This window comes from Grus americana, chromosome 18, assembly GCF_028858705.1.
Source record: "Grus americana isolate bGruAme1 chromosome 18, bGruAme1.mat, whole genome shotgun sequence".
Lineage (NCBI taxonomy): Eukaryota > Metazoa > Chordata > Aves > Gruiformes > Gruidae > Grus > Grus americana.
In genome coordinates, this window is record NC_072869.1 from 8,611,871 (window position 1) to 8,635,112 (window position 23,242).

Here is a 23,242-nt window from a genome sequence, read left to right on the forward strand (position 1 = left end):
CTCATTAAATACAGGTAGAAATTTATTAAGGGGAAAAAAACCCACAGCTTTTAAAAAAAGTATCAAAAAGAGACAAATGAGGTGAAGTGTCTGTTTTTGGCTGGAGCAGCAACTGGAGGGACGGAGCGGGGCTGCAAACTGGCCCGTGGTGGAAGGAGGGATGCAGGGAGGGATGCAGGTGCCACAGAGCTCCTGGGGCTCACCCCGAGAGCGGCTGTGGACAGAGGGAGCTGAGCTCCCGGCCCTTGAGTACTCACCCCGGGACATCCCGGCTGGGGGATTTACACCTTCCCCCATTTAACAGCACCGAGACCCACCAGCACCAAGGCACCGCGTACCCAGGGACACACCGTCCAGCACCAGCCCAAGTCCAAACCAGCTCGGAGGAGTCACCCGGACCCCAGGAAGGACCTGCCTTCAAGCCACGGCTGGTGGCAGGGAGGAGGAGACGCTGGGGACCAGCGGCCCAGGGCTGGGGGCAGGCGGGGACGCGCAGCCTCGGGCAGGGAAGGTGACGGCCCCCGTCCTGCGGTTCTCCGTCTGTCCAGCACCACTTGACACGGGGAGGGTTACCTGGGTGTCTACGCTTTGGAAAAGGGAAAGGGGTAACAGCAGAGACTCGAGGCAGAAGTGAAAGGTGGGAGCATCGATGGCTTCCCGAGGGGTCCGTGGGCTTCAGGAGCAGCCACGCAAGCCCCCCAGGGTTTTTTCTCCACGCCTGCCTCCCAGCACAGCACTACAAAGACAGTACGTGCCACTTCTCTGCTTCCAAAGAGGAAATTTCACTGAAATAAGGGGGGAAAAAAGCCCCTTGCACCAAGTCCTGCCTCTCCATCCAGTGAGGAGCCCGTGTGGGGAAGCACAAGCCTCCTTCCACGACGTCGGGGGAGAATCCCACGTGCGAGCAGGACTGAAAGATGCCTTCGAAGCTCAGCTCTGAACACCTCAGAGCTGCCCCGGGGAGCCCAAAGCTGGGGAAATCCCTGGGCCAAAGAGCTGCGGATAAAAATACCTGCCCCTGCAAAAAAGGGGGTTGTGTTCACAGTATGAGCCGCAGCACCAGCGGCACCGAGGTGGGACAGGAGCCTGAGAAGGCAGGGACACAGGCAGGAGACCTCGGCAGCTTCAGCCCCGGAGCCGGGAGCCCAGCCTGGCCGTGGATGCCCCGAAACCCCACTGCCCTCAGCCCTTCCCCCACACAGGCGGCAGCTGGGGTCCCGGGTCGGTCCCCAAAGCGGTTGTGGCTTTTCAGTGCCACGAGGCAGCCCCAAAGGGGTGCAAAGCAGGGTGGCTCCAGCCCCGCTCCCCACTGCATCCCCAACATTTAACAGGGGTGAGCCCAAACCCGCCAGCCCTGAGGATGAAGCCGTGCCCAGGGTCTGACCCATCCTGGAGCAGCCACCGTCTCCTGCAGGCTGGTGAAGACCCACGCCATGGAAAGCATCACCGCCGGCGCCTCTCCCAGCCCCGTCCCCGCCAGCAGGATCAGTGCAGGACCTGCTCCAGCTCGTACTTCTCGCAGAACTTGCTGGTGAAGGGCAGGCAGGTGAGATACTCAACCCAGCGCCAGTTCACGGGGTAGACGTAGAGCCAGACCACCAGCGAGGCAAAGAGCCCCACGAAAACCAGCAAGGAGACGATGATCATGGCTCGCTTGCGGTACTTGTCCACCGTGCCGAAGGTGATGTAGGGCAGGAAGGCAAAGGAGAGGAGGAGGCCACTGAGGAAGCCGAAGAGGTGAGCAATGTTATCGATCCATGGCAAGAGGCCACAGATGAAGAGGAAGAGAACGATGCCGAAGAGGTTGAGGAAGGCTTTCCAGGGTTTCTCCAGCACTTGCCAGCTCTGGAAGAGCTCCACGAAGAGGCAGGCCAGCAAGCCGAACTGGGACCCGGCGGGGCCCACCTGTGGGGACGGGGGAAGTCACAGCTGGACCCTGCGCACGTCACCCCAGACACGTCCCCAGGGACCATCTCCTCCCCTCGCAAAATGCGTTTGGCTCCTGCAACCCCCCGAGAGCTGCGCTCCACCAGCGCAGGGCTCGGGGGCGGGAGCCCTGGCACGGGAGGAAGAGGAGCGGAGCACGCCGGCACTGTTCCAGCAGAGCCGGTGCTTTCGGTGACTCAGCAGCCAGGCAGCATCACCCCCTCCCAGGCCACAGCACTCCCCCCCCCCGCCCCGGCCCCATCCTGACGCACCCCTGGGGGGATTAGGGTGCTCGGCGTGATCTCATTTAAAGCCCGGCAGGGTTTTGCTGCCAGCAGATTAGCCATCTGCCTGCCTGGGGACCCCGCACGTACACCGACACGTGACGACGCGTGACCCACGCGACATGTGCGAACCCCACACGTGGGGCAGAGCCCTCCCTCCCCCCACCACGGGGGCACCAGCCTCCCACTCCCCCCTCCCCCGCAGCAAAACCCACTGGGGGCTGAGAGCTCTGTGCTGACGGCTGCAGCCCCCTCCCCAAACCTCTGCCGGGACAAGGACAGGGACAGGGATGGGTGTCCTTTGGTCCCCGGGGCGCTGGCTGGGTTCAGGGCGATGTGGGCAGAGCCCCCCCAGCTCTCACCTCCGCCCTGTATGGCAGGAAGATGGCACTGGCCAGATTGCCCGTGATGCCGCTGAGGATGAAAATGATGGAGATGCGATGCCAGCCCGCCAGCTTCTCCAGATCCCTCAGCACAGTCATCTGGAAAATCACCGACACCAGGCAGTGGATGATGCTGAGGGGAGAGACCCTTCGTTAGAGACCCCTGCCCTGCCCGAGCCCCTGCCCAGCCCTCCCACCCGCTGCCCCGGGGCACGAGACGTCTTACAAAACATCCTCCACCCACGGCGCAGCGCGTGTCGCTGCGGTCTGGGGGCGTCCTCCCCTCTTCTCTCCCAACCCATCAGGGCTCACAGACCATCCCAACGGATACTCGGGTCCCCCCATCCCCTGGGGGCACGAGGGGCCGCGGCTCACCCGGCGTGCAGGAACAGGGACAGCCACAGGCGGTAGAACTGGTCGGGGACTTCTGGGTTGAGGAAGGGCAGGAGGCCGCAGACCTCGTCCAGGCAGTGCACCTGCAACAGCACGGGGGCGCTGGGGGGTGACAGGGGCTTGGCCCACACCCCAGAGCTGCAGGGACCAACGGATGGGTCACAGGGATCGTGGCCGACGCTGCCACGTGTGAGTTGTGGGGGGGAACCCCGGGTGGTGTGGGGCACCCACGCTGCCCAGGTGCTGGGGAGGGAGCAACTGAGCACCCCCAGTGCCCCAGGAGATGCTGAAGGGCCGTTTTCCTGCCCAGGATGTGCCCTTCCCAAGGACACCGGTGCTGCCCGGGTGAGGCTGGCTCGAGCCCCGTTTCCTTCTGCCCCACAGCAGCTAGGCGGGCACGCGGCGGCAGCAGGAGTCCAGCCGATAGCTGGAAAAGCCTCCACGTTCCATCCCTCCTGCTCACACCCATCCCAGCCACGTCCCAGGATACTATAAAGTTCTTTGGCATCGGTACGGCAACGCGTGACACGGCTGCTCGCATCAGGTCCTGCGTGCCCCGCCGTGCCCCCGTGGCCGCGCTCACCTGCGAGCAGAGCGTTGCCTCCTCATGGAAGTAGCCGTGCATGAACTCGCAGTACTCCCGCGTCGTGATCTCGCAGCTGGGCAGAGGGCAGGCAGGGGCTCGCTCGGGGCAGGGCTCGCTCCCCATTCCCCTCCCCGAGCATCCCCCTCTGCCACCGGCAGCTGGTCCTGCTGCCACCACGCTTCCCACCCCCCCCCCAGGCTCCATAATCTCCCTCTCCCCCTGGCACAGGACACTAACGGGGCAATAACGGGCAGCAGGGCAGAAAGCCGAGCCCGGGCCGGGTGCCCCCATCGCTGCCACCCACCTGCCCTTGGTGCCGATGCAGCAGGGCCTGCCCTTGATCTGGCAGTCCATGTGGGCGAAGCCCGTGTGGTTGGTTTTGGTCTCGTAGGTGCAGATCTACGAGCAGGAGGGAGAGGAGCCAGGGTCAGGGTCAGGGTCCTGGCTCTCCCCACAGCCCCCTGCCCGGCTTGTCGCCCGCTGTGCCTCCCACGGAGGCTGCTGCTGCGGTGCCACCCAGCCCGTGGTGGCACCGGGCTCTTACCGGCCACTTGGTGATGTCATCTGGCCACACGTGGGGCGGGTTGGACGCCGGCTCCTCGCACGTCCTGGTGGGCAGAGGTGGGGGGGTCAGGACGGGTACCCCCCCAGCACGACTGGACCCACCTCGGGCACAGCCAGCCCCGGGACCTGCCCCTTCCCCTGGCTCGGGGGGGATCCTGCACCGTGGTGTCCTACAACACCCCACCGCAGCACCTTCCGCAGGTGAACCCGCGGCGCTCGCGTCTGTCAGACAGCCCCGTTGATGCCCCCTTGCAGCATCACCCATCGCAGCTCACACCCCGCAGAGCGGAGCGCGCAGACGCCAGCACAAGACAATGGCATCACCCATTGCTGCCTACGTTTAGGACAGACCCCACCTCAGTTTCCCCAGATTCCCTCTTCCTTATCACTCTCCTACGGCGCGTAAGAGCCCCCAGCTCCTCGGACAAGACGAGCCCCTCTCCCCAGCCGTCGCTCCTACCTGGGGTCCTGGTGACACACGGCCCCTGACGTTCGCTTCTCACCCAAGCCCATGGCCGGCGCGTTGCTGCCCGGCCACTTGATGAACGTCGCCAGCGTCTCCTGGGGAGGACGGAGAGACTGAGGATGTGGCGGCAAACACACTGCTCTGACCCCGCACGCATCCTGCCCTGGTGCTGTGCAGGGCGGAGATGGTTTCCCCCTGTTCCCCAGGGTTCCCTAGCACTTCCCGGCGGCAGCGGCACGCACCGAACAGTCCTGCGGCAGGGTCTGGATGCAGCCTGAGTTGTCATTCTGGACGCAGCAGCCGGAGCCGCGCTCCCGGTCCCGCTCACGCTGGATAAGCCGCTCCACCTGCTGATCCTTCCGGATGCAGGGGGAGAACTTGGCTCCCAGGTGGATCAGGTCGATCTGGGAGAGAGATGCCAGTCCAGGGGCTGCTCCGTGTCCGTCCCCCCCCACCTCCCCTCCCTCCAGCTGCCCCTGGGGAGAGCTCAGCAGGGGCAGGGGGTCCCCACAAGTCTCCATTACCCCAGTGGGGTGAAGGCGGGTGGGAAGGGGACAGGGTCTCTCCTGACCGTCCCACCGCAATGCTGCGGCTCTGGGAAGTGCTGCTGAGCCCCCAGCCCGGGCTGAGCCCCGCAGCAGGTCCCAGAGGGATGGGGGCACCAAGGGCCCGGGGCAGCAGGTTGGGACGAGGCGTTGAGGGAGGTGAGCACCCCAGGGACCCCCCCTCAGCTCAGGGCAGGGGAGCAGAGGCCGGGGAAGGGCAGGGCCTCAGGCCAGGGGGCGGTGGTCTGGCAGAGCCCTTACCGAGCTGGGTCCGATCCAAAAGTTTTCCTGCTGGATGTACTTGACGCTCTCGTAGACGCCCTTGTTCCTCAGCACCTGCGAGCCAGGTCAGGGTCAGCTCCCACCAAGGGGGCCGGTCGGGTGCAGCCCCCTCTCCCTCCACTGACGGGGGGCTGAGCAGCCCCCTTCATCCAAGGGGAAGGGCTGTGGGTCCCACCAGTGATGCACGAGGGAGAGGGAGGGCAGCGGTGCTGCAAAGCCGGCATGCTCTGTGCTGGCACACGTGCTGCTGCTCGCCCAGCGGACGCCCTGGGCAGGCTGTTTAATGGAGCCTCTCAACCAGCAGCATCCCAAGACGCTCCCAGCCGTGACCGGGAGCACGACAGCACGGGACGCTGGTGGTCACGGTCCCCCCAGGAAGACAGATACCTGCTCTCCTCCTGGGGTGCTGGGGGAGCAACGCAGCTGGCTGCAGGCTCCCAGGATTAACCCCAGTGGGAGGATCCCCCCTTCGGGGTGTTGAGGGCACCCCCCAGACACCAGCCTTGCTTTTCTCGGCAGCCAGCTGGTTGCCATTTCAGAGCCAGACACGTCACCAGAGAGCCGGGAGGGCGCAGCCCCGGCCAGCAGCTCTTAAACTTACTAACTCTGTCGTCACGTGCTGGGTGAAGCCGATGGGGGCGATGCCGTAGGTGCCGATGACCAGCAAGGTGATGAGGATGTGGACAAAGGTGATCCAGTATGTGAAATACGGCCTGCGGAGGAAAGGACCCAAAGTTTGAGCAGCTCAAGGATGGCTGGGCAAAGGGATGCTGCAGTCCCCCAAGCCCTCATGCCCAAGCATCAAGGGGGGGGACACACGCATCTGAGCTACAGCTGGGGAGTCCCAAGGAGCCCCGTGCCCCTCGGTCCCTCCTCACCGGTGGCTGTCGGTGATCTCCAGCTGCGACTGCACGATGCTGCTCAGGCTGCGGCGGTACGTCCTGTTCAGCCACTTCCCCACCACCCCCAGCCCGTAGTAGCGTTTCTTGCGGTCGAAGGCAAAGTGCTTCACTTTGGAAGCAATGCGCCTGCCTCGCCGGGGAGCCAGGCCGGGGCCGACACTGGCAGCGGTTGAAGTGAGCCGGACACCTTCCCGCCTGCAGAGAAAGGAGAAAACAATCACACCCACTGAATGGGGCCAGCTGAGAAATCCCCCGCATGCAACCCCATGGCCACAGCCTGGAGCCAGATGATGCCCTGGTATGCAGGCTAGGGGCACCTCTTGGCTTCATCCTCCTAGGAGCACACCAAAAGTGCCCAGCGCCCCAAGGCAGGGATGGCTGGGGACATCATCCTGACTGCGGCAGGGGATCTGGGCAGCCTCGGAGGCAGCACCCACCGAGAGCTGGTACTCACGGGGTAGGCTGCTCCACCTCGGGGGATGCCCTGGCATCCTCCCCCACGGGGTGCATGCGTAAATACGTGGCTGACAGAGGCGGTGACTCAAAGACATCATCAGGCATGGAGTACGTCTCATCATGCATGTCCATCTGGAAGGAGGATGGAGACGCATTCTTGGATGTGTGCAATGGGTGAGAACCCTCCCCCTGACCAAGCATGCCCATCACCAGCCCAGCTGGCTCCACCTGGCTCCGAAGCCTGGGGAGAGGGTGATCCCCACTGACATCCCACCAACTACAAGTCACAGGGCGTGAAACGTGCCCGCGATGGCAGCATCGCTCCCTGCCGCCCCCAAGGAGCATCACCAAGACCGGGGCTCTGCAGCACCGGGCACGGTGGCCACCGACGCCCCTAATCCCAGGGCAGGGCAAAGCACCGACACGGGGGTCCCCATCAGAGCCCCATTCCATGACCAGCCCCCGTGCAGGGGGGCACCGGGCCCCCTCCTTGCTCCGGCAGCCGGCGTGGAACGGCGCTTGCCTTACTGAAGAAGGATGAGTCCAGGGTATCAGCAGCGTCCACCATGTCCTCGTCCATGAAGCTGGGGTACACAAAGCTCCTCTTGTTGCTCCTCTGCTTGGGAGCCAGCGGCTCCAGAACAGAGCGTCCCTTTGGCAGGGGAAGCAAATAAGGGTAAGCAACAAGAAGCCCCCCCAGTTTTTGTAGCACTGAGGGTTTCTCATAGCCTCCCTCCCCAAAGCCGAGTGGCAAGCATGAAATCCCAACCGGCCACCATATCCCGCCGCGTGGGAAGGGCAGGCAGTAAGAGCTGGCAGCAGATGCTGCCTTCAGCTCCTCAGAGCCAGCAATGGACCAGGACCATGTCAGTCAGCCTGACAAGTGACCTCTGAATCCTGTTTGGTCTCAGTCCCACAAACCTGCCCCCAAGGCTTGCCCAGGGCTCCCCAGGGGCTAGAAAGCTGCCAGAGAAGCTTCCTGGCTCCTCAGCAGTGAAACCCAGAAGCTGCTTTTTTTCTAGAGGTGTCCAGTTTTCACCAAAATGTCTCTTTTTAAGCAGAGCTCAGGTTGAAAAAAAACCAACCTCCCCCATCAAATCCACCCCAGAGAGACAGCGATCTCTGTGCAAAGCAAAAAGCCAAGAAGCAAAGATGATGGGTGAGGGACAGAGCTGAAACCAGCATCAGAAAGAATGGGGGCACCGGGACCTCAGGTCCCCAAAACTCACGCGGAGAAGGGCTGCGGCCGCTTTGAAGCTCATGTGGGCGACGGACTCCCTCTTCCTGCGTGGCAGGCGGCTGTAGCCGGAGCGGATGCTGTTGAAGGACGCCAAGGAGACGACGCCAGGGGTGAGCGGGGGCAGGACGTGGTGGGGCGTGTGGGGACGGTCGGTCTCGTCAGGATGGCGGAAGGGACGGCCCCTGGCCAGCGGGTCCACGATCTGGGGGAGGGAAGAGGTGTCGGTGCTGGGAAAGCAGGGCTGGGACCCGGACCATGTGCCCCGAGCTCTACCTTGGGCATCTTGGCGGGCTTGGGCGACTCGGTGCCTTGGAAGGAGGGCACCTCCTGGCTGGGCAGCTCCATGTCGCGGTAGGCAGGCTTCAGCTTGCCGTATCTCATGCTGCAGTGCTGCAAGCTCTTGCGTTGCCACTGCTGCCGCTTCCCCTCCCAGTCGCTGCTGATGCCAAACCATTGCGCCGTGCCCCTGGACACACAGTGGGCACGCTTGTCACCCAGCTGGTCCCCCCACCCCAGGTAATGCCATCCCACCCGGGCATCCCCTCCGGCAGGTGATTTGGGTCAGGGTGTCTCAGCTCAGCCCGCAGAAGGGCAGTTTGGACCTGGCTGCGGGTCTCGGGGAAGGGAAGGGATGCTGCAGAGGGGACACTGGCCTTTGGGTCTGTCTAGAGAGGTAACCCCATCAAGACCTGCACCTTGCGTGAAACAGCGCATCAGCTTTGGGCTGTAGCAAACATAGAGCTCAAGGTGCTCATGAAGGTCCTACATAAACAGGGCTGAGAAATTTCCCCAGTGCACAAAACAACGGCGTGAATTAGCACTAAACAATTCTGCTGCAGGATCGTCCCCAGGCAGACACCGGTGAGTCAAAGCAGAGCCACACAAAACCCTCCCAGGTGTTCCCTTTTGAGCTGCGACTCTCCATCCCAAGTCCTCTGCCGGTACCCACAGCCACAACACCCCGACCAGGACCGAGGGACCCCTCTGGTGACCCAGCCGCTGCCGGAGCCCGCCCTGCCCTCACGCCACCGCTCCCCGGCCCTCACTTGCGGATGCTCTGGGACAGGGAAGTCTGCCGGCGGAAGCCGGGCTGGTGCTCTGAGCCTTCGCATCCCTTCGAGCGGGGCTCCTGCAGGCTCTTGCTCTTTCGGTAGATGGGCACTTTGGAGGGCTGGAAGGCAGAGCAGGGCGTTAGGGATGGAATGGCATATGGGGGGTCCTCCGGGGACCACAGCCCCCCAAGCCCAGCGTGGGATGGGCACAGCTCCCCGTCACTCACCTCCTTGCGGGCGCCATCCTCCTCCGCCTCCCGGGGGGGGATGACGATGGAGAGGTTGGGGGGCTTCTTGCTCTGCAGGCGGCTGCTGCTGGAGCGGCTGCCCCCGTTCTTGTCACCGGCTGACATCTTGGGCCAGCGGTGGTCGGCAGGCTGGAAGGGTGCAGGGAGTCAGTGGGATGAGAAGAAATATCCCCGCAGGAGCTCACATGTGGGGAGAGGCTGGGTCCCAGCAGGAGGTGGACCCTCACCAGCGGGATCTCACCAGCCTCAGCCCCCCATGCTGCTGGCTGTCCTGCTGACCTTGCCATCATCAGCCCAGCCACCGCATCCCTGATGCCCGCACCCCCTCCCCGGGTTTGAGTGGACAGTGGGTTCCCACTCGCTCCCAGTCCCCTGGGACCACCAGCAGCACCCCTTCACCTGCCGGAGGCAGTGAGGGACAGCAGGACAGAGAGGGTCAGAGCATCCCCATCACACCAGCACATGCCTGTGGGACACCCAGCTTGCACCCCCCACCCCGCCAGGATGTGCCTGACCCGCTTGGCACGTGCATGGGAAATCTGGGGGGTCCCCTGCAAGCCCCGGCTAGGCCCATGGGACACAGCCACGGCTCTTGGACACAGGGGGACTGGCCCCCGCTGATCGGTGCGGGGAGGGAGCCGAGGGGGGATCGCAGGCGCTCCTGGGGGTCTGCAAAGAGCTTGAGCTGCCCATGCAGGGGCGAGTGGTGGGAAGGGAGGGGACGCAGCCAGGCAGGGGACACACAAAGCCTGAAAACACCCCATGCTCAGTAAATTCTTCACACCCCCACCTGCACCACCGCCCCCCACGCAGAACGCGGCTCCTGCTGCAGAGAGAGGGGCTGGGGCAGCCCGTGGCACCTCCAGCCACGGGGCCGGGACCTGCTGCGTGTCGGGGTGCCCCGTGGGAGGGGAGATGCGGGACATTCCCCTTCGGCACGTGTGTGCACACACCGGGCTGGGAGACTGAATCCTCCTCGGCACCACGTGCCAGGAGGGAGAAGCTTAACGGCCAAGAGGCGGTTAATTCCTCGAGCAATTCCCCGAGGGTTGCTGCAGCCCAGCTACGCCAGGCAGGACCTCGCAGGAAAGGTAATTCCATCCAAGCGCAAGGAGCAAGTGCCAGATCCTATTAGGGGTTATGGGGACTCTCAAAGGGAGGCATGCCCCCCCCCCCAGCTTCTCCATGTCCCCTCGGCCACGTGCCAGCACCCAGGGGACTTGCACAAGTCTTGTGAGCATCCCTCATCCTCCCGGTGCAGCCGCGGTCACGGGGATGGTGCCACCTGCCACAGTCACCCCGTGCGGCACGCACCGAGCCCTGCGGCCAGGAGGACTGGCATCCCCAAGGGATCTGCTCCCAAGGGGAGACGGGAGCCGGCCCTCTCTATCCGAGGGGACAGCAGAGTCCCCTGGGGGGACCAGGTGTCCTGCTGGGCTCCTCTGCTGCTGCCCACCATCACCAAGTCGAGCTCAGAGTCCAACAGCGCCACGGGCTGCAAAACCCCAGCTTGATCCACAGGCCTGGCCCCTCTCTCTGCCCAGGATCCCAACAACCGGCCTCCCACGGCTCCACTCCCCTTAGGTAATGGTGCTTGAGCAACCAGCTGAGGACCCCACCGGCCCCCTCTGCAACAGGGCAGCTCATTCCCAACGCAGGAGTCAGACACAGGGGCACTTTCGTAGCTCCCCCAGCACTCAGTCTCGAGCACGACCCTCCCCTCAGACCCCACCACAAGCAAAGCCTGGCTTTAGGAGCGTGAGGTCCCCATGGGACCAGCTCCCTGGGGATGCAGGAACCTTAAGCCAGTGGCACTAGAGAGCATCGCTGCCCTCCATCGGCTCCTGGGCCAGGCGACAGCCTGCTGCTCCCGCCTGCCCCTGCGCTGAAACGGGCGCTGGGCTCCCTTCCAGCAGGGCTGGCTGGGGTAGCGCAGCGGGGCGACGCTGGGGACACGCGAGACGCGCATGGCAGGGGGAATGCCAGATGCAACCCGAGCGGAGGCTTCACTAAGACCCCCCCATGGAGGGGTGGCAGCAGCCCTGGCTGGTGGTGGGGCAGGGTCCTCATTCCCAAATTAACCCTGCTGCTCTCCAGCCTTGGCAATAAATCAGTCGTGGCGGGGATCCAGACGGGAAGATGCGAGGAAGCCGTCGCACCAACGCCGCTAGAACCAGGCAAGATGTTGCTGGAGGCAGCACCTGTGATCCCGGCACGCTGCCTGCCTCCCCAGAGGCACCAAAGCAGCACCCTTGGGTGCTGCAGGCAGCTCAGCTGCTGCCTCACCCTTTGCTGCCGTTAAGCACTAAAGCTGGGAGCAACCAGCTCCCAAATTTCTCCTGAGGCTCAGCCAGTGCTGGTTCCCACCAGGGTCTCCCTACCTCATAAGAGTGGCAGGAATCCTGCGCAGCGCGTCTCGATGGCAAACGCTCACGGCAGCCTTCCTCTTCTTCCTCCTCCTCTGTCCTTCACGCACGGGAGCCCCGGGGCATGGCCGAACTCCTGCCTCGCCTGGCGGGGAGAGAGGCTGCAATGAGAAGCCACGCGAGGGAAAGCAGGCAAGGGCTGCAGGAGCGTCCCGGGCAGAGGGGGAGCTGAGCTCAACGCTCCCTGGGTCCTGGGGACGGGGCTGCTGGTGGCCGCACGCTGGGGACACGGACCAGCTGCTGGCACAGGGCAGCAGCAGGAGGAAAAGCTGCCATTCGCAGCGATGCACCTTGCTCGACGGCAGGGGAACCACGCAGGACAGGCAGGGAGTTTTCACCCACTGCTGCAAGGCAAAGCTCTCGGGAAGCAAGACACCCACGAAGAGCGGGCAGAAAACCCGAGCGCCTCACCAAGGTATTTCATAGCTGCTAAGCTGGGAGAACGCCAGCACCAGCAAGCAAAACTTTCCCTCCCTCTGGTGAGCTGGAGACGTTGTTTGTTTTCCTCCCAGGGCAGCCAGCAACGAGCTTGAGATGCCAGCTGCTCGGGAGAGCCGGGAATGGGAACGCACCGGGGTCGGGGCGAGCCCCGGACACCCTCATCCTCCTCCACCCCCCAGGGAACGGCTATCAGTGGTAGGGTCTGATACAGCCAGAAGCACAGAAATTGGAGTCAAACTGCGTCATTCAGAGGTGCGAGAGGACACGGTGCTTTTGCACGGTCCCCCTCTTAACACCCCAGGTCCAAAAATCTTATCCCTCGTTTCTCCCATCACACCCCAGGCAGCCCTTGGCAAGGACCTTCATGTTTCCTGGCGAGGCAGGTTTGCAGCACGCTGAAGAGCCCGGTCCCACTCCCCACCAGCTCCCGGTGCAGCACGGGTGGAGGGACGGACCCGGCCTCCCCCCGAGCGAGGTGACGCAGCTCCCGGGGGAGCTGGCACAACCCGGCGGGCAGCTGCCGTCCCGGTCACGCGGCACGGCCGGAGCAGTTTTCACGGCTCTGTGCATTAACGCAATATTTGGCATTGAGAAGGAGGGAGGAGGAGGGGAGCAGCCCCCAAGGGCTGAAGACCCCTTGGCCACGCAGGTTGGGGGCAGCGGCCATTCCCCCGAGCACGGATCCAGACCCGTAAGAAGCTTTACCCTGTGCCAGGCGGAGAAATCTCCCGGGGACGGTGCTGGGAAGGTGTTTTCCAGCTCCCCACGTGTTCGGCGCTGGCACCCAACCCCTCCGGCACTGGCACCGCTCTCACCCAGCCTGCTCAGCGCGAGAACGGGCCAGCCGGCACCTCCGTCCGGAGCAAACCTGCCATGAGCTCAGCCCTCCAGGTCCCCTTCGCCCTCCCAGCCCCGGGACGGAAAGCTACGGCACGGGGAGCGCGGCTCCCTGCCCAGCAGCCCCATCCGCAGGGCACAGCCCGGCTGCGGCTGCCCCCCGGGGCGCTGGCAGCTGCGGGTCCCCCGGGAGCCTCAGCCCAGTCCCCAGGCGCTCGAGGTGAACGTGGTGGCTCTGCCCTGGGGACTGGAAAGGGAAGTGAGAGGAGACACGTGCTGAGCTGGCGCCGGGGGACGTGCTGAGCTGGCATTGGGGGACGGCCGTGCGAATGCCCTGCTGCGGGGACAAGGTGGTGACAGCAGCAGGGGGGTGACGGACACTGGACTCGGCACCCACGGGCATGTCCTGACCTTGGTAGGAGCTGTGCTTCCAGCTCAGAGAGGGGTCCTGGGACGGCACAGTCACTTCAGGCTGGAAAAGATCTCCAGGTGGAGAGAAAAATGCACTGGGGATGCTGCCATCACCCATGGGGGAGCAACTAATGGGTGGGGGGCAGAGGGGGGTAACCCGGTCCGGTAGATAAGAAGAGATGCCCCACCATCACCATCCTCCCGCCCAAAGCTGTCGCGTTCACTGAAGCTTGCCAAAGCCCGGCACCCAGCAGCGAGGGACGCTGCCCTTGCCCCAGCAACAAGGGGGGGAAGCCCCCATCCCCTCCTGGGAGGGCAGGGGCACTGGTGAGCAATTGGGACGAGGTTTTAGTCTCTAGCCAGGCGAGGCACAGGGAGGGCAACCAGGGCCGGCAACCAGGGCCGGCTGGCTCCCAGCCCCACTATGAATCACGACAGACGCTGACCCAAGGAAGCACACCCAAGGAAGAAAGTGATGGAAAAAGTGACGCGGCTTGCGCGAGGCGCCGCGTACACGGGACACGCCGGGATGCTTCAAGCAAAGCAAAGGGACCGTCAGCAAAGCCAAGCAGCAACCTGCAGAGCTGGGGACAACCAAGCACAGCCATCGTACGAGACACTGGAGACAACCCTGCAGAGCAGCCCTGGTCGGAGCGGGATGGACGCGGCACACAGCGGGTGCCTAGAGGCTCAGAGAAGGATCGGGATCGTGCCCGTCAGTGCCGGGGGAGGCAGCGTTACCAGCACTGGAATAAAAGTGCATCGGGCTGGTGCGATTAAGCCGGGAGGAGAAAACAGCCCTGAGCCACCCAAGGGCGCAGGGCTGGGAGCAGGACCCCCCGTAAGCACCCAAGCACCCATCACCCCGAGCACAATGAGCCCCTGCTCTTCCCTCTCCATCTCCATAGGGGAGCGAGAAAGGGGTCAGCGATGGCACAGAGCCCCCAAAACACCCCCGCAGCCATCGCTGACGCTCGCACCCCAGAGTCCATTAGCAGAGCGTGCCGCTGCCGCGCTCACGGCTGCCCATAAATGATTCACAAGCGCGTTAAAGACCTCTCTCAAGGCTGGAGCCTCGTTAAAAGGTGCTCCCGGTTATTAAGAGCCCTGGATAGGAAAGTCAATGGGTCCAATCGCTCTGAGCACCGAGCCCCTGTGGACTCACACCCGAGCGGAGGACCCCAAGCGGCTGCCCAGCACCTTCCCCCCTTCTGCTCCCTTTCATAAAGCTTTTTACCATTTTCCAATCTCAAATTTCAGAATCAAGAGAAGGAGCCCAAGACAAACAGTTCTTGAAATGAAAAAATATTTAAAAAAAAAAAAAAGGCAAAAATACTTCTGGGGCAGGGAACTAAATATCTTCATATTTTTCTCCTTGGAAAGCCCAGACCCCGTGTGTGTCTCGGTCCCTCGTGGACCCACTCAACCAGGGAGACCCGGAGAGCACCAACCCCGCAAGCCTGGGAGCAGGCAGGCTCCATCTGCTGCCTCCCTCCTCTCAACCTCCGCTTATTTTTTATGCTTTGAGTTTTTAGGCTTTTTTTAAAAGGACGAAATACACTTTATGGCATCACTGCAGGAACCCTCCTGTCCCTGCATGGCCGCATGCCCAGAGCACCCCCCCGAACCCACGCCTGGCCATTTCACACCCCGGCACCACGACATCACGCTGATTTTTTTTTTTTTCTCCCCCCACCACAGAGAAGGCAACTCCATCTTTTACCCACGCGTGCCAACCCCGCCGCTACGGGACCGGACCCCAAACCTGCAAGGTGCAAGGTTTCACCCTGAGTCTTGCGAGAGACCCGCTGTGTTTCAGGGGGTATTTTAAGCTGCCCCCTCCCTCTCCTGCATCGCCGAGCCACACGGTCGGCACCGACACCTGCAGAAGCTTTAATCCCCGTCTCCATCACAGCTGCCGGGGTAGCGAGATGGGGTACGGATGCTCGATGGGTGGCGAGAACCCAGCCGCTCCCCGGGGCGCGCAGGCAGCCGGCACATACCTCACCCGCGCTGCCATTAGGAAATTCTCTCCCATTTTCTACGTCGGGCAGGACGTTGGGTAACCACAGCGGGTTTGTTCAGCCCGGGCGAGCTTGGAGCATGCGGCACGCCCTGGAAGGAAACAAAACTACCAGGGGAGATAGAGCCGGCCCGGGGAGGCGGTTGGGGAGGGGGGGGGGCTGTGCTGGATGCCGCTGATAAAGGCGCAGCGGGCAGAGCCCTGCCTGCCTGCGGGGAAAGGAAGCGAGGGCCGGGGAGGGCGCACGGCTGCTCGCATGGTTGCACAAGGCAGCCATGTGCTGGGCTTCCCCTCCGCAAGAGCCTGATCGCCTGGAGCACGCGTGGCCCCAATCTCTCCGGCAGTCCCGGGCCACGCTGCCGGTATGGGCGCGGGAAGGGGAGGATTCACCTGTGGGATCTGGGAGCGGATGGAAAAAGCCACGCGGAGGATTTCCCACATCCCAGCCACGGCCCGTTTCCCACCTTTGTTAATTTTTACCAGCACAATGACCCCACCCCCGGCACCCAAAGGCTCCCAACCCGCTGGGGTGGGCTGCGAGCCCCAGTGAGCCGGGGTCCCTCTGCACCGCTGCCCACCCACTCCAGCACCTCCCCGCTTCCCCCACCCCGGGGGGCTCCAGGGGGTCCACGCACCCTCCCAGCAAAATAACCCCAAACAGGCGGCACCACACAAACCCGCTCTGCTTCCCACGGTGGGGACACACCGGCCGGGGTGGGGGGCTGCCGCTGGAGGGGCTGCGGCTGCACGGGGGGGCCCCCAGCCCGCCGGCCCCTTCCCTGCGCTGGAGCCCCAGCCGAGCAGGGAACGCGCACGTGGAGGCTTTGAGTCACCCCAACGGCTTCAGAAAGAGCAAAGGGCGAAAGCCTGCCGGCAGCGAGGGACGCAAGTGCGGCTCCAGCAGTGAAAGCACGGAGGGGTCGGCGCCTCCCCGACGGCACTGCAGGCAGGGTTGCAGCGCTCTCCAGACCCCCAGAAAGCTCTTTTCCAGGCGCCACACGAATTCCTCAGGCTACCAGGATTGATTTCACTTGGTTTTATCCAAGAGCTGCGTAATGACTCAGAGCTACTACAGTACCTCGTCAGCTTGGCTTAAACATGGGGTGCATGGGCATGATGGTGTGAGTGCTCCCGCCCCGGCTGCACCTTCTGGAAGGATCTGAGGGGTCCCAGGTCATTATTTCCCCAAGGCAAGGGGAGGGCAGCCTGCCTGCAGGCCATCTGCTTGCGTTTCCCACACCACGGGTCATTACTGAGGTCATTCTCGCTTCCCTCTTCGAAGCAAAATTCTTGGTGCAAGAGTGCCATGGGGATGGGACACACATATATCTTCCTCTGGTTCTTCTGCAAAACACTCATTTTGACAGCAACACTTGACGTGAGGGCTCTGGCCAGGCTTGCAGACTTCCCCAATCCTCCACTGCCCTTTTCGGAGAGCATCAAGCCACCCGGAGCAGCACTGGGCTGGGAGAAGTGCCCCAGATTTGCAGAGGGTCCCCTCTCCATGAGCTCCGAGCAGCCCCACGCCACGTGGGATGCAGCAGCGGGAGGCGGTGCTCAGCCCCACGCATGAATTCGGCTCATCCCAGGCACGAGAACAAGCCCTGGCCTGGGAGCAGGACAATCCCCCTCAGCTAAAGCTCCCTATCTCCGGGAACAGGCTCCTTATCTCAACGCAGCCATTTCAAGGCTCATGCAATGCAGCTGCTCGCCTCGCCGGCCATGGATACCCCATTTCACCGCCCTCCAGCCACCCCTGCAAAGGGGCCGTGTCCTCTGGGGGTAGAAAGACCAGAAGCTAACCCCCTGAAAGCCTCAGTGCTCCCCCGGCCCCAGTGCGGCCCGGGGAGGCTGCTGCCATGCCCACCTCTCCCTCCTCCCAAGCACCAGCAGCGGAACGTGGGCCACTCCTCAGCCTCGTCCCTTCGCTCCCGATCGCCACGAGGCCAGAAGCACCCAGGTCCGCACCCCGCAGAGGAAAGCCCAACCAGGAACAGCTCATCCCCATCCAACACAGCGCAAGCCCGGCACGAGGGATCCTACGGAAGCTATGGGATGCTCTCCCCGCTGTGGACCTGTGCCAGCAACGCACTTTGCGGCCTCTCGGCTGCCAAGAGCTGGTGGTGGGGTCTCCCCCACTGTGCTCATCCTCCTCCTGCCCACCATCCCACCCAGGGATGCTGTGCCCATGGGGAAGCCACACAGCTCCCTGCAGGGGCTGGAGATGCTGATTTTTAAGAAGCCATCTCCCCGTCTTTCCAAGAAGCGCTCGGACTGGGTTAAGCCACCACGTGCACGAGCCAACTCAGCCCAGGTTATGGCATCAGCTGTGGAAAAGCCCTGTGCTGGCAGCGCGGTGCTGGTCCCGGCAAGGCTCTCACGCTGCCAGGGGAAGGGCAGGACACACCGATGCCGTGAGTCGGGGATTCACCCCGGCTGCCCGCGAGCACGGCACAGAGCCTTCGGGCTTACACGTACCGGGAGGTCACTCCCAGCCCTGCGCCGGTGAATTACAGGGATAACCACGCCAAACCCCCGGCACAAGCAGCTGCGTGACACACAGGGAGCGCAGGCAGCCGCACGGCGTGGGACTGGGCACCGGTACATTGGGCATCTCAGGGGGCATCAGCCACATCTCCCCTGCTCCGAGCAGGTTTTTCAGACCAAATGCATCAGGAGTTATTTATTTTTATACAAAAGGCCAATGAAAAAAACCCACAGACTGCTGGAAGGAGGGGACGATCACCCCGGGAGCTGCAGCACCCCAAAAAGGCACCTGTGGATGGGAGGGATGGTCCTTCGGGATGGCCGGGCACACAGCAGCCCCCGGGATGGGAGCTGGGAGCAGGAGCATCCCGTCGAGGCGTGACTGCCCGCACACCACCCGGCCGAGCGGGTCACCGCGGGGCTGGACATCCAGCACAGAGACCGCGTCCCTCCCGCACTGGCCCATTTCTCCCTCCCACCCGAGGGCAGCAGCCTGGGGAAAGGCCGAGGAGCATCACCGGGCACTTGCCCTGCTCCCTCCCTGCCCTGTGCTCTGCCACGGCCTCCAGCACCGCAGGTGTCGAGCAAGTCGGTTTGCACCCACGCTCCCCCCCTCAGGGTACGGCCACAGCGGCGAGTCCTGCACCAGTGGCTGCTCAAACTCCCCTCGAGGCGATAAGCAATGGGTTTCACAGGACACCTTCACACCGACTCATTTGTGGCATTTCACAGCTGGGGAAACTGAGGCACTGCAATACAGTGAGACTCCCAGCTCTCCCACCACCCCGCTGCCCCGGTGGGCAGGGAGCTGCTCCCTTCCCCAGGCAGCTTGTAAGGACTTCAAGAAAAATCCCTACAATTCCCCCAGATTTAAGTTACCAGAGGACGAAGCAGGAGGGGGGGAAGCCCTCATGCAAAACCCATAAATGCTTGATTTCCACAAGGGGAGCAGGCTGCTCCCCTGCCCTCCCCAGACAGTTATTTGGGGGCTGCCCCTGCCCTGAGCTAACACACCCTGCACCCCATAATGCCAGCCCTGGGGGTGCAGGTCCCCGAGGATGAGGGGGGACACAGGGGTCCTGCACGGTGGCCAAGCAGATGGCAGGGCTGGTCCTGGGGCCAGCCGGCACATGGACCTTCCCCAAGGCGTCCTCCCTGGGTCCACTCCCCACCCCAAATGCCTCATTACGAGAGCAATCACCAACCAATCGCTTTTTGGTTTGTTTTTTTTTAAGAAACGGGGATTAAGTGACAAAAAGCGTACCAGCGCCAAGGATTTCTTCCATACTCACAAGCACACGCTGGGAAACGACCGTAACTCAAAGCACCTCGTGCTCCTAAATGACCACAACTCCTGGATCCTCATAATTAAAAGAGACTGTGCCCATCACGTTACCAGACATCTCCCAGCCCAGCAGGACAGCAGGGACCAGCGGTCATTAGATAAAAAGCTCTACAAGAAGAGAAGAATTTATGATCCCATCACTTGTGGGCTCATATAGATTTAAGTAATTGGTTTTTAGCCTTCACTAATTGAGTCCTTTGGTGCAGAGCCCCTACCAGCGCCAAGCCCACGCTCAGGTCCCTGCAGGGCTCCCAGTGCCCACGGGAAATGTAAAAACATCTCGGGAGCCCCGTGCTGGCCTGGTGAGCTCCCACACAGCAGGCACGGGACGGCGGGAGGACAAGCCCCCTCCTCGCAGAGCGCAGCACGCTGCCACGGATGTTTTAGGATGTGGGACCACCCCCACCCCCCCCACAAGCCCCCCGCCGGCCGGTTCTCCATCACCCATCCCCACTTTCTTTGTCAAGAAGCGCTGTTTTGACCCAAAGCTCATCCTGAGGGTTGTTTTCGGATCGAGACCACCATCCCAAGGGAAGGAATACAGATTTATTGGGGGCTTCCCTCAGGTTCAGTGTAAGAGTTAAAGAGGAGCAGTATGAAAGGCAAAAGGATCCATAACCAGAATAGCCACGTGCCCGTCTTTCAGCCCAGTGCAGCCAAACACCGCCCAAATTCCCCAGCTCATCCCAAGGAATAGAGCTCCCCTGAGGAGAGATGACCCAGCCAGCCCCCTTCCCCACGAGATTCACACCCCCATGCTCCGCATCCCCAGCCTCTGAGCTGCTCTCCCAGCACCCGCCGGCATCTATTGTTCCTGCCGCCGGCATCTGCGGACACGCTCTGGCAGCACCGCTCTCCCGGCGTGCACAAAACACATCAAGCGCTCGCACGTGCGTCTGAGAGCGACATCAGGCTCAGCCTGGTCTTGCAGAATTTGTACCAGGGCAGCTGTTTGGGTGTCAAACCCCGCTCCCCCCACTGTGGTTTGCCCTTTATCGCCCCGGGGCTTGCAGCGCCTCTGGGTGCAGTTTCCAGCAGAGCTGCGGCGGCGCCAAAGAGACCCCCAACCAGACGAAGCAAGGAGGCCACCAAGGCTTGCTTTGGTCACCAGCAAACAGGAGCAAAACAGGCAGAAGCCACCCTCCAAATGAGCAGGCAGCAGTAGGCATTGATAACCCCGTTAAGTGCAAAGGAGCTGAGAACGGCAGAGCCCAGGCACAGCAGCTGGGGAGCCCAGGAAACCACTTGTGAAGCCAGCCGTGGCGCAGAGCCTGTGGCACCTGGCGCAGAGCAGGCAGAGGCGGCCCTGGTTTCTCCGGGGTATGGCTGTACTTGAACCTCTACAGCTCATTTTGGAGGTGAAATGTTTTCAAGCTACGGGATGTTTTCCACTTGGAAAACAGGCAGGAGCCGAAGGATGCTCATTCGGAGGACACGATGGAGTGAGCTCAGCCAGGTGGCATTTTCCTGCTCAGGAAAGCCATGGGATGGTGGCGGGGTGTGCTCCCGGACCCTCCAGCCGGGCTGATGTGCCACAAGCCCATGGCAGCAGCGATACAATGAGCTCACCCTGGAAATCCCTGGGAGAGACCATCCAGGACCCGGGCGCAGGCAGGCAAACGAACGTCCCGGCTCCCCATGGCGGGAAGGATGACGCCGCGCTGGGGAAGAGGGCAGGCACTTCCTCTTGCTGCAGGGAGCCAGCGGTGACAACGCGGCCTCTCAGGTCCCCTTCCCCCTGCGGAGTGTGGGTACGGGGAGCTGAGCGAGAGCTGCGGGGTCTCGGACCATCACGGGCGCTGCGGTCCGGCTGTGGGCAAGCCTGGAGGGATGGCTTCTGCCTGGTCCTGCTGGCCTGGCAGCGAGGCAGGGCAGGACGGGGGTAAAGCCCAGCCTCATCCTTCTGCTCCAAAACTGCTGAGGGCCAACAGCAAAAAAAAAATCGAGCGGCTAAAACATCCACACCCGGCATCTCCCTGCGGGATGCACGTACGGATGCAGGATGAGCAGCTCCTTCTGGTCTCGGTGGGTTTGGTTTGTTTGCCAAGGGCTGGTGGCAGCACTCTCCACTTCAGGCAGCACGTGCGAGCGTGCCAAAGCCTTTAACCCAAACCTCAAACCAGCGACAACAACAACAAAGCCCCGGCACCGGCAGCCGGGAGGGGAGGACGATGCTCTCGGGCAGGGACCCGGGCACCCTCGCCTGCCCTCACGCGTGGCTTCCAGGCTGCTGCCGCTTCCGAAGGGCGCTGCCAGCCCCGGGGAAAACCCACAAAACAAAAACAAAACCGCCCGCCCGCTTGTTTATCGGGCCATCGGCTCCGGAAAGTAGGTTAGGGCTTTCCTCCCCGGCCTGGGCAGGGCCTTCCCCCCCCCACGGCCGAGTCACCCCGCCGGGACACGCACCCACTTCCCCCCGTGATGAAGAGGAGGAAGAGGAGGGTCCCCCCCAGCCGTCCGGGCTGCCCGCCCCGGGGACGCGGGGCACGGCCGCAGCCCGGGCAGGGGGACCCGCACCGCCCCGGCAGAGGGCCCCCGGGGGGCACGGGCAGGCGCCCACCGCCGGCGGGGCCGGTACCCCGGGCCGACCCGGGCAGAGCGGCCGCGGGGCGGAGGAGGAAGCTGGCGGGATGCGGCCGGTCACAAAGCAGCAACGAACCGGGCGGTCGCGAAGCGCAAGCGGCGCGGAGGCACCGGGACACCCCCCCGCCCGCCCCCGCCTCGCCCCACTCCCACCCACCCTCGGCCCCGCTCACCTCGGCGCGGCCGCGGTCCCGGCCCTGACCCCGCTCTCGGTCCCGGTCCCGGTCCCGGTCCCGCCGGCACCGGCCGCCGCTCGCCACCGCCTCCACCTGGGCTGGGCGGGGCCTGGGGGCGGGACCGGGGCGGGGCTTCCTGGGGGCGGGACCTCATTGGGGCGGAGACGCTTCGAGGGCGGGGCTCCGCCTGGGGGCCCGCCCATGGCGTCACGCGTGGGTGTCCCCGCGGGTCCCCGCCCCGCCGGCCGCTCAGCGAGCACCACGGCCGCGGGTGCTGTGGGCACACACGGGGCAGCTGGGCTGGCACCGCCGGCACCGGGCGCTGCCAGGGCCGGGCACCGTTAGGACTGGGCACCGTTAGGACCAGGCAGTATTAGGACCGGGCACCATTAAGACCGGCTACTACTGGGACCGGCCACTATTAGGACCAGCCACTATTAAGACCAGTCACCATTAGGACTGGCCACTACTAGGACTGGCCACTATTAGGACCAGCCACTATTAAGACCAGTCACCATTAGGACCAGCTACTACTAGGACTGGCCACTAGTAGGACTGGCTACCAGTAGGACCAGGCACTATTAAGACCAGCTACTGCTGGGACCCGTCACTATCAGGACTGGTCACCATTAGGACCGGTCACTATAAAGACCCCAGGACGTGGCCCCCCCGGCCCCACTTCCAAGCAGCGGGGACCCCGGCGTGCCAGGCAGTGTGGTGGGTGCGGTGTGGGCTGGCACACCCCCGAGAGCACCACGGGCCCAGGCACGTCCCGCCGGCCGGGCCGGATCCGGGTGACACACGGCGAGGCTGGGGCAGCGGCCGCAGAGCCGGTCACGTGGGCTTTGGCAGCGGTGACTTGTCCTGACCCTGGCAGAGCTGAACCCCGCGGGGAACGGCCCCTGCTCCCTTCGCCCTCGGCACCGGGTCGTCCTTCTTCCCCAACAGGCTCACATTCAGCTTCCTCCCATCCCTGCGGAGGAGACTGGATGCCAGCAGGATTTGGGGGGGCTGGGGAAGGACCTTTATAGTTTGGCTTTGGCGTGGCTATATTGCTGAGGCTTTTGTACAGGAAAACAATTCAAAACTGCATTTTTCCTTTATATTTATCTTACCTGCACAGGGACACTGCAAGCAAGCCTGCTATGCTAAAACTGCCCCTGGGTGCTGCAGCTTGGGTCCAGCT

The 23,242-nt window shown here is 63.5% G+C and overlaps 1 protein-coding gene across 6 annotated transcripts; it reads right to left on the minus strand.

The window, feature by feature from the left end:
- Positions 1-3: 3 nt before the first annotated feature.
- RHBDF2 (rhomboid 5 homolog 2) lies at positions 4-22,183 on the minus strand. 6 transcript variants are annotated; one of them, XM_054846332.1, is made up of 19 exons: positions 22,054-22,183; positions 11,709-11,838; positions 9,307-9,456; positions 9,074-9,198; positions 8,301-8,493; positions 8,017-8,229; positions 7,311-7,439; positions 6,786-6,919; positions 6,308-6,526; positions 6,031-6,142; positions 5,409-5,483; positions 4,845-5,006; positions 4,597-4,697; positions 4,117-4,180; positions 3,877-3,971; positions 3,570-3,645; positions 2,969-3,069; positions 2,573-2,726; positions 10-1,905 (listed from the first exon to the last, which is right to left on the minus strand). In XM_054846332.1, exons 3-19 carry the CDS (start codon positions 9,430-9,432, stop codon positions 1,486-1,488), a joined length of 2,499 nt encoding a protein of 832 aa, XP_054702307.1. In that variant the 5' UTR covers positions 9,433-9,456; positions 11,709-11,838; positions 22,054-22,183; the 3' UTR covers positions 10-1,485. The 6 variants fall into 6 exon arrangements, with proteins under 6 accessions (XP_054702308.1, XP_054702307.1, XP_054702303.1 ...); XM_054846333.1 differs by lacking the exon at positions 11,709-11,838 and having other exon boundaries at positions 4-1,905; positions 22,054-22,170; XM_054846328.1 differs by having other exon boundaries at positions 9,074-9,456.
- Between the last annotated feature and the right edge of the window lie 1,059 nt (positions 22,184-23,242).

What these genes read in the sequence shown, in the direction of transcription:
- RHBDF2 (XM_054846328.1), bottom strand. Translation starts at nt 9,432, where the DNA reads ATGTCAGCCGGTGACAAGAACGGGGGCAGCCGCTCCAGCAGCAGCCGC. An exon ending in AGCCCGCCAAGATGCCCAAG is followed by an intron (nt 8,230 to 8,300) that starts GTAGAGCTCGGG and finishes TCCCTCCCCCAG; the next exon opens with ATCGTGGACCCGCTGGCCAG. An exon ending in ACTCATCCTTCTTCAGTAAG is followed by an intron (nt 6,920 to 7,310) that starts GCAAGCGCCGTT and finishes TCCTCCTTCCAG; the next exon opens with ATGGACATGCATGATGAGAC.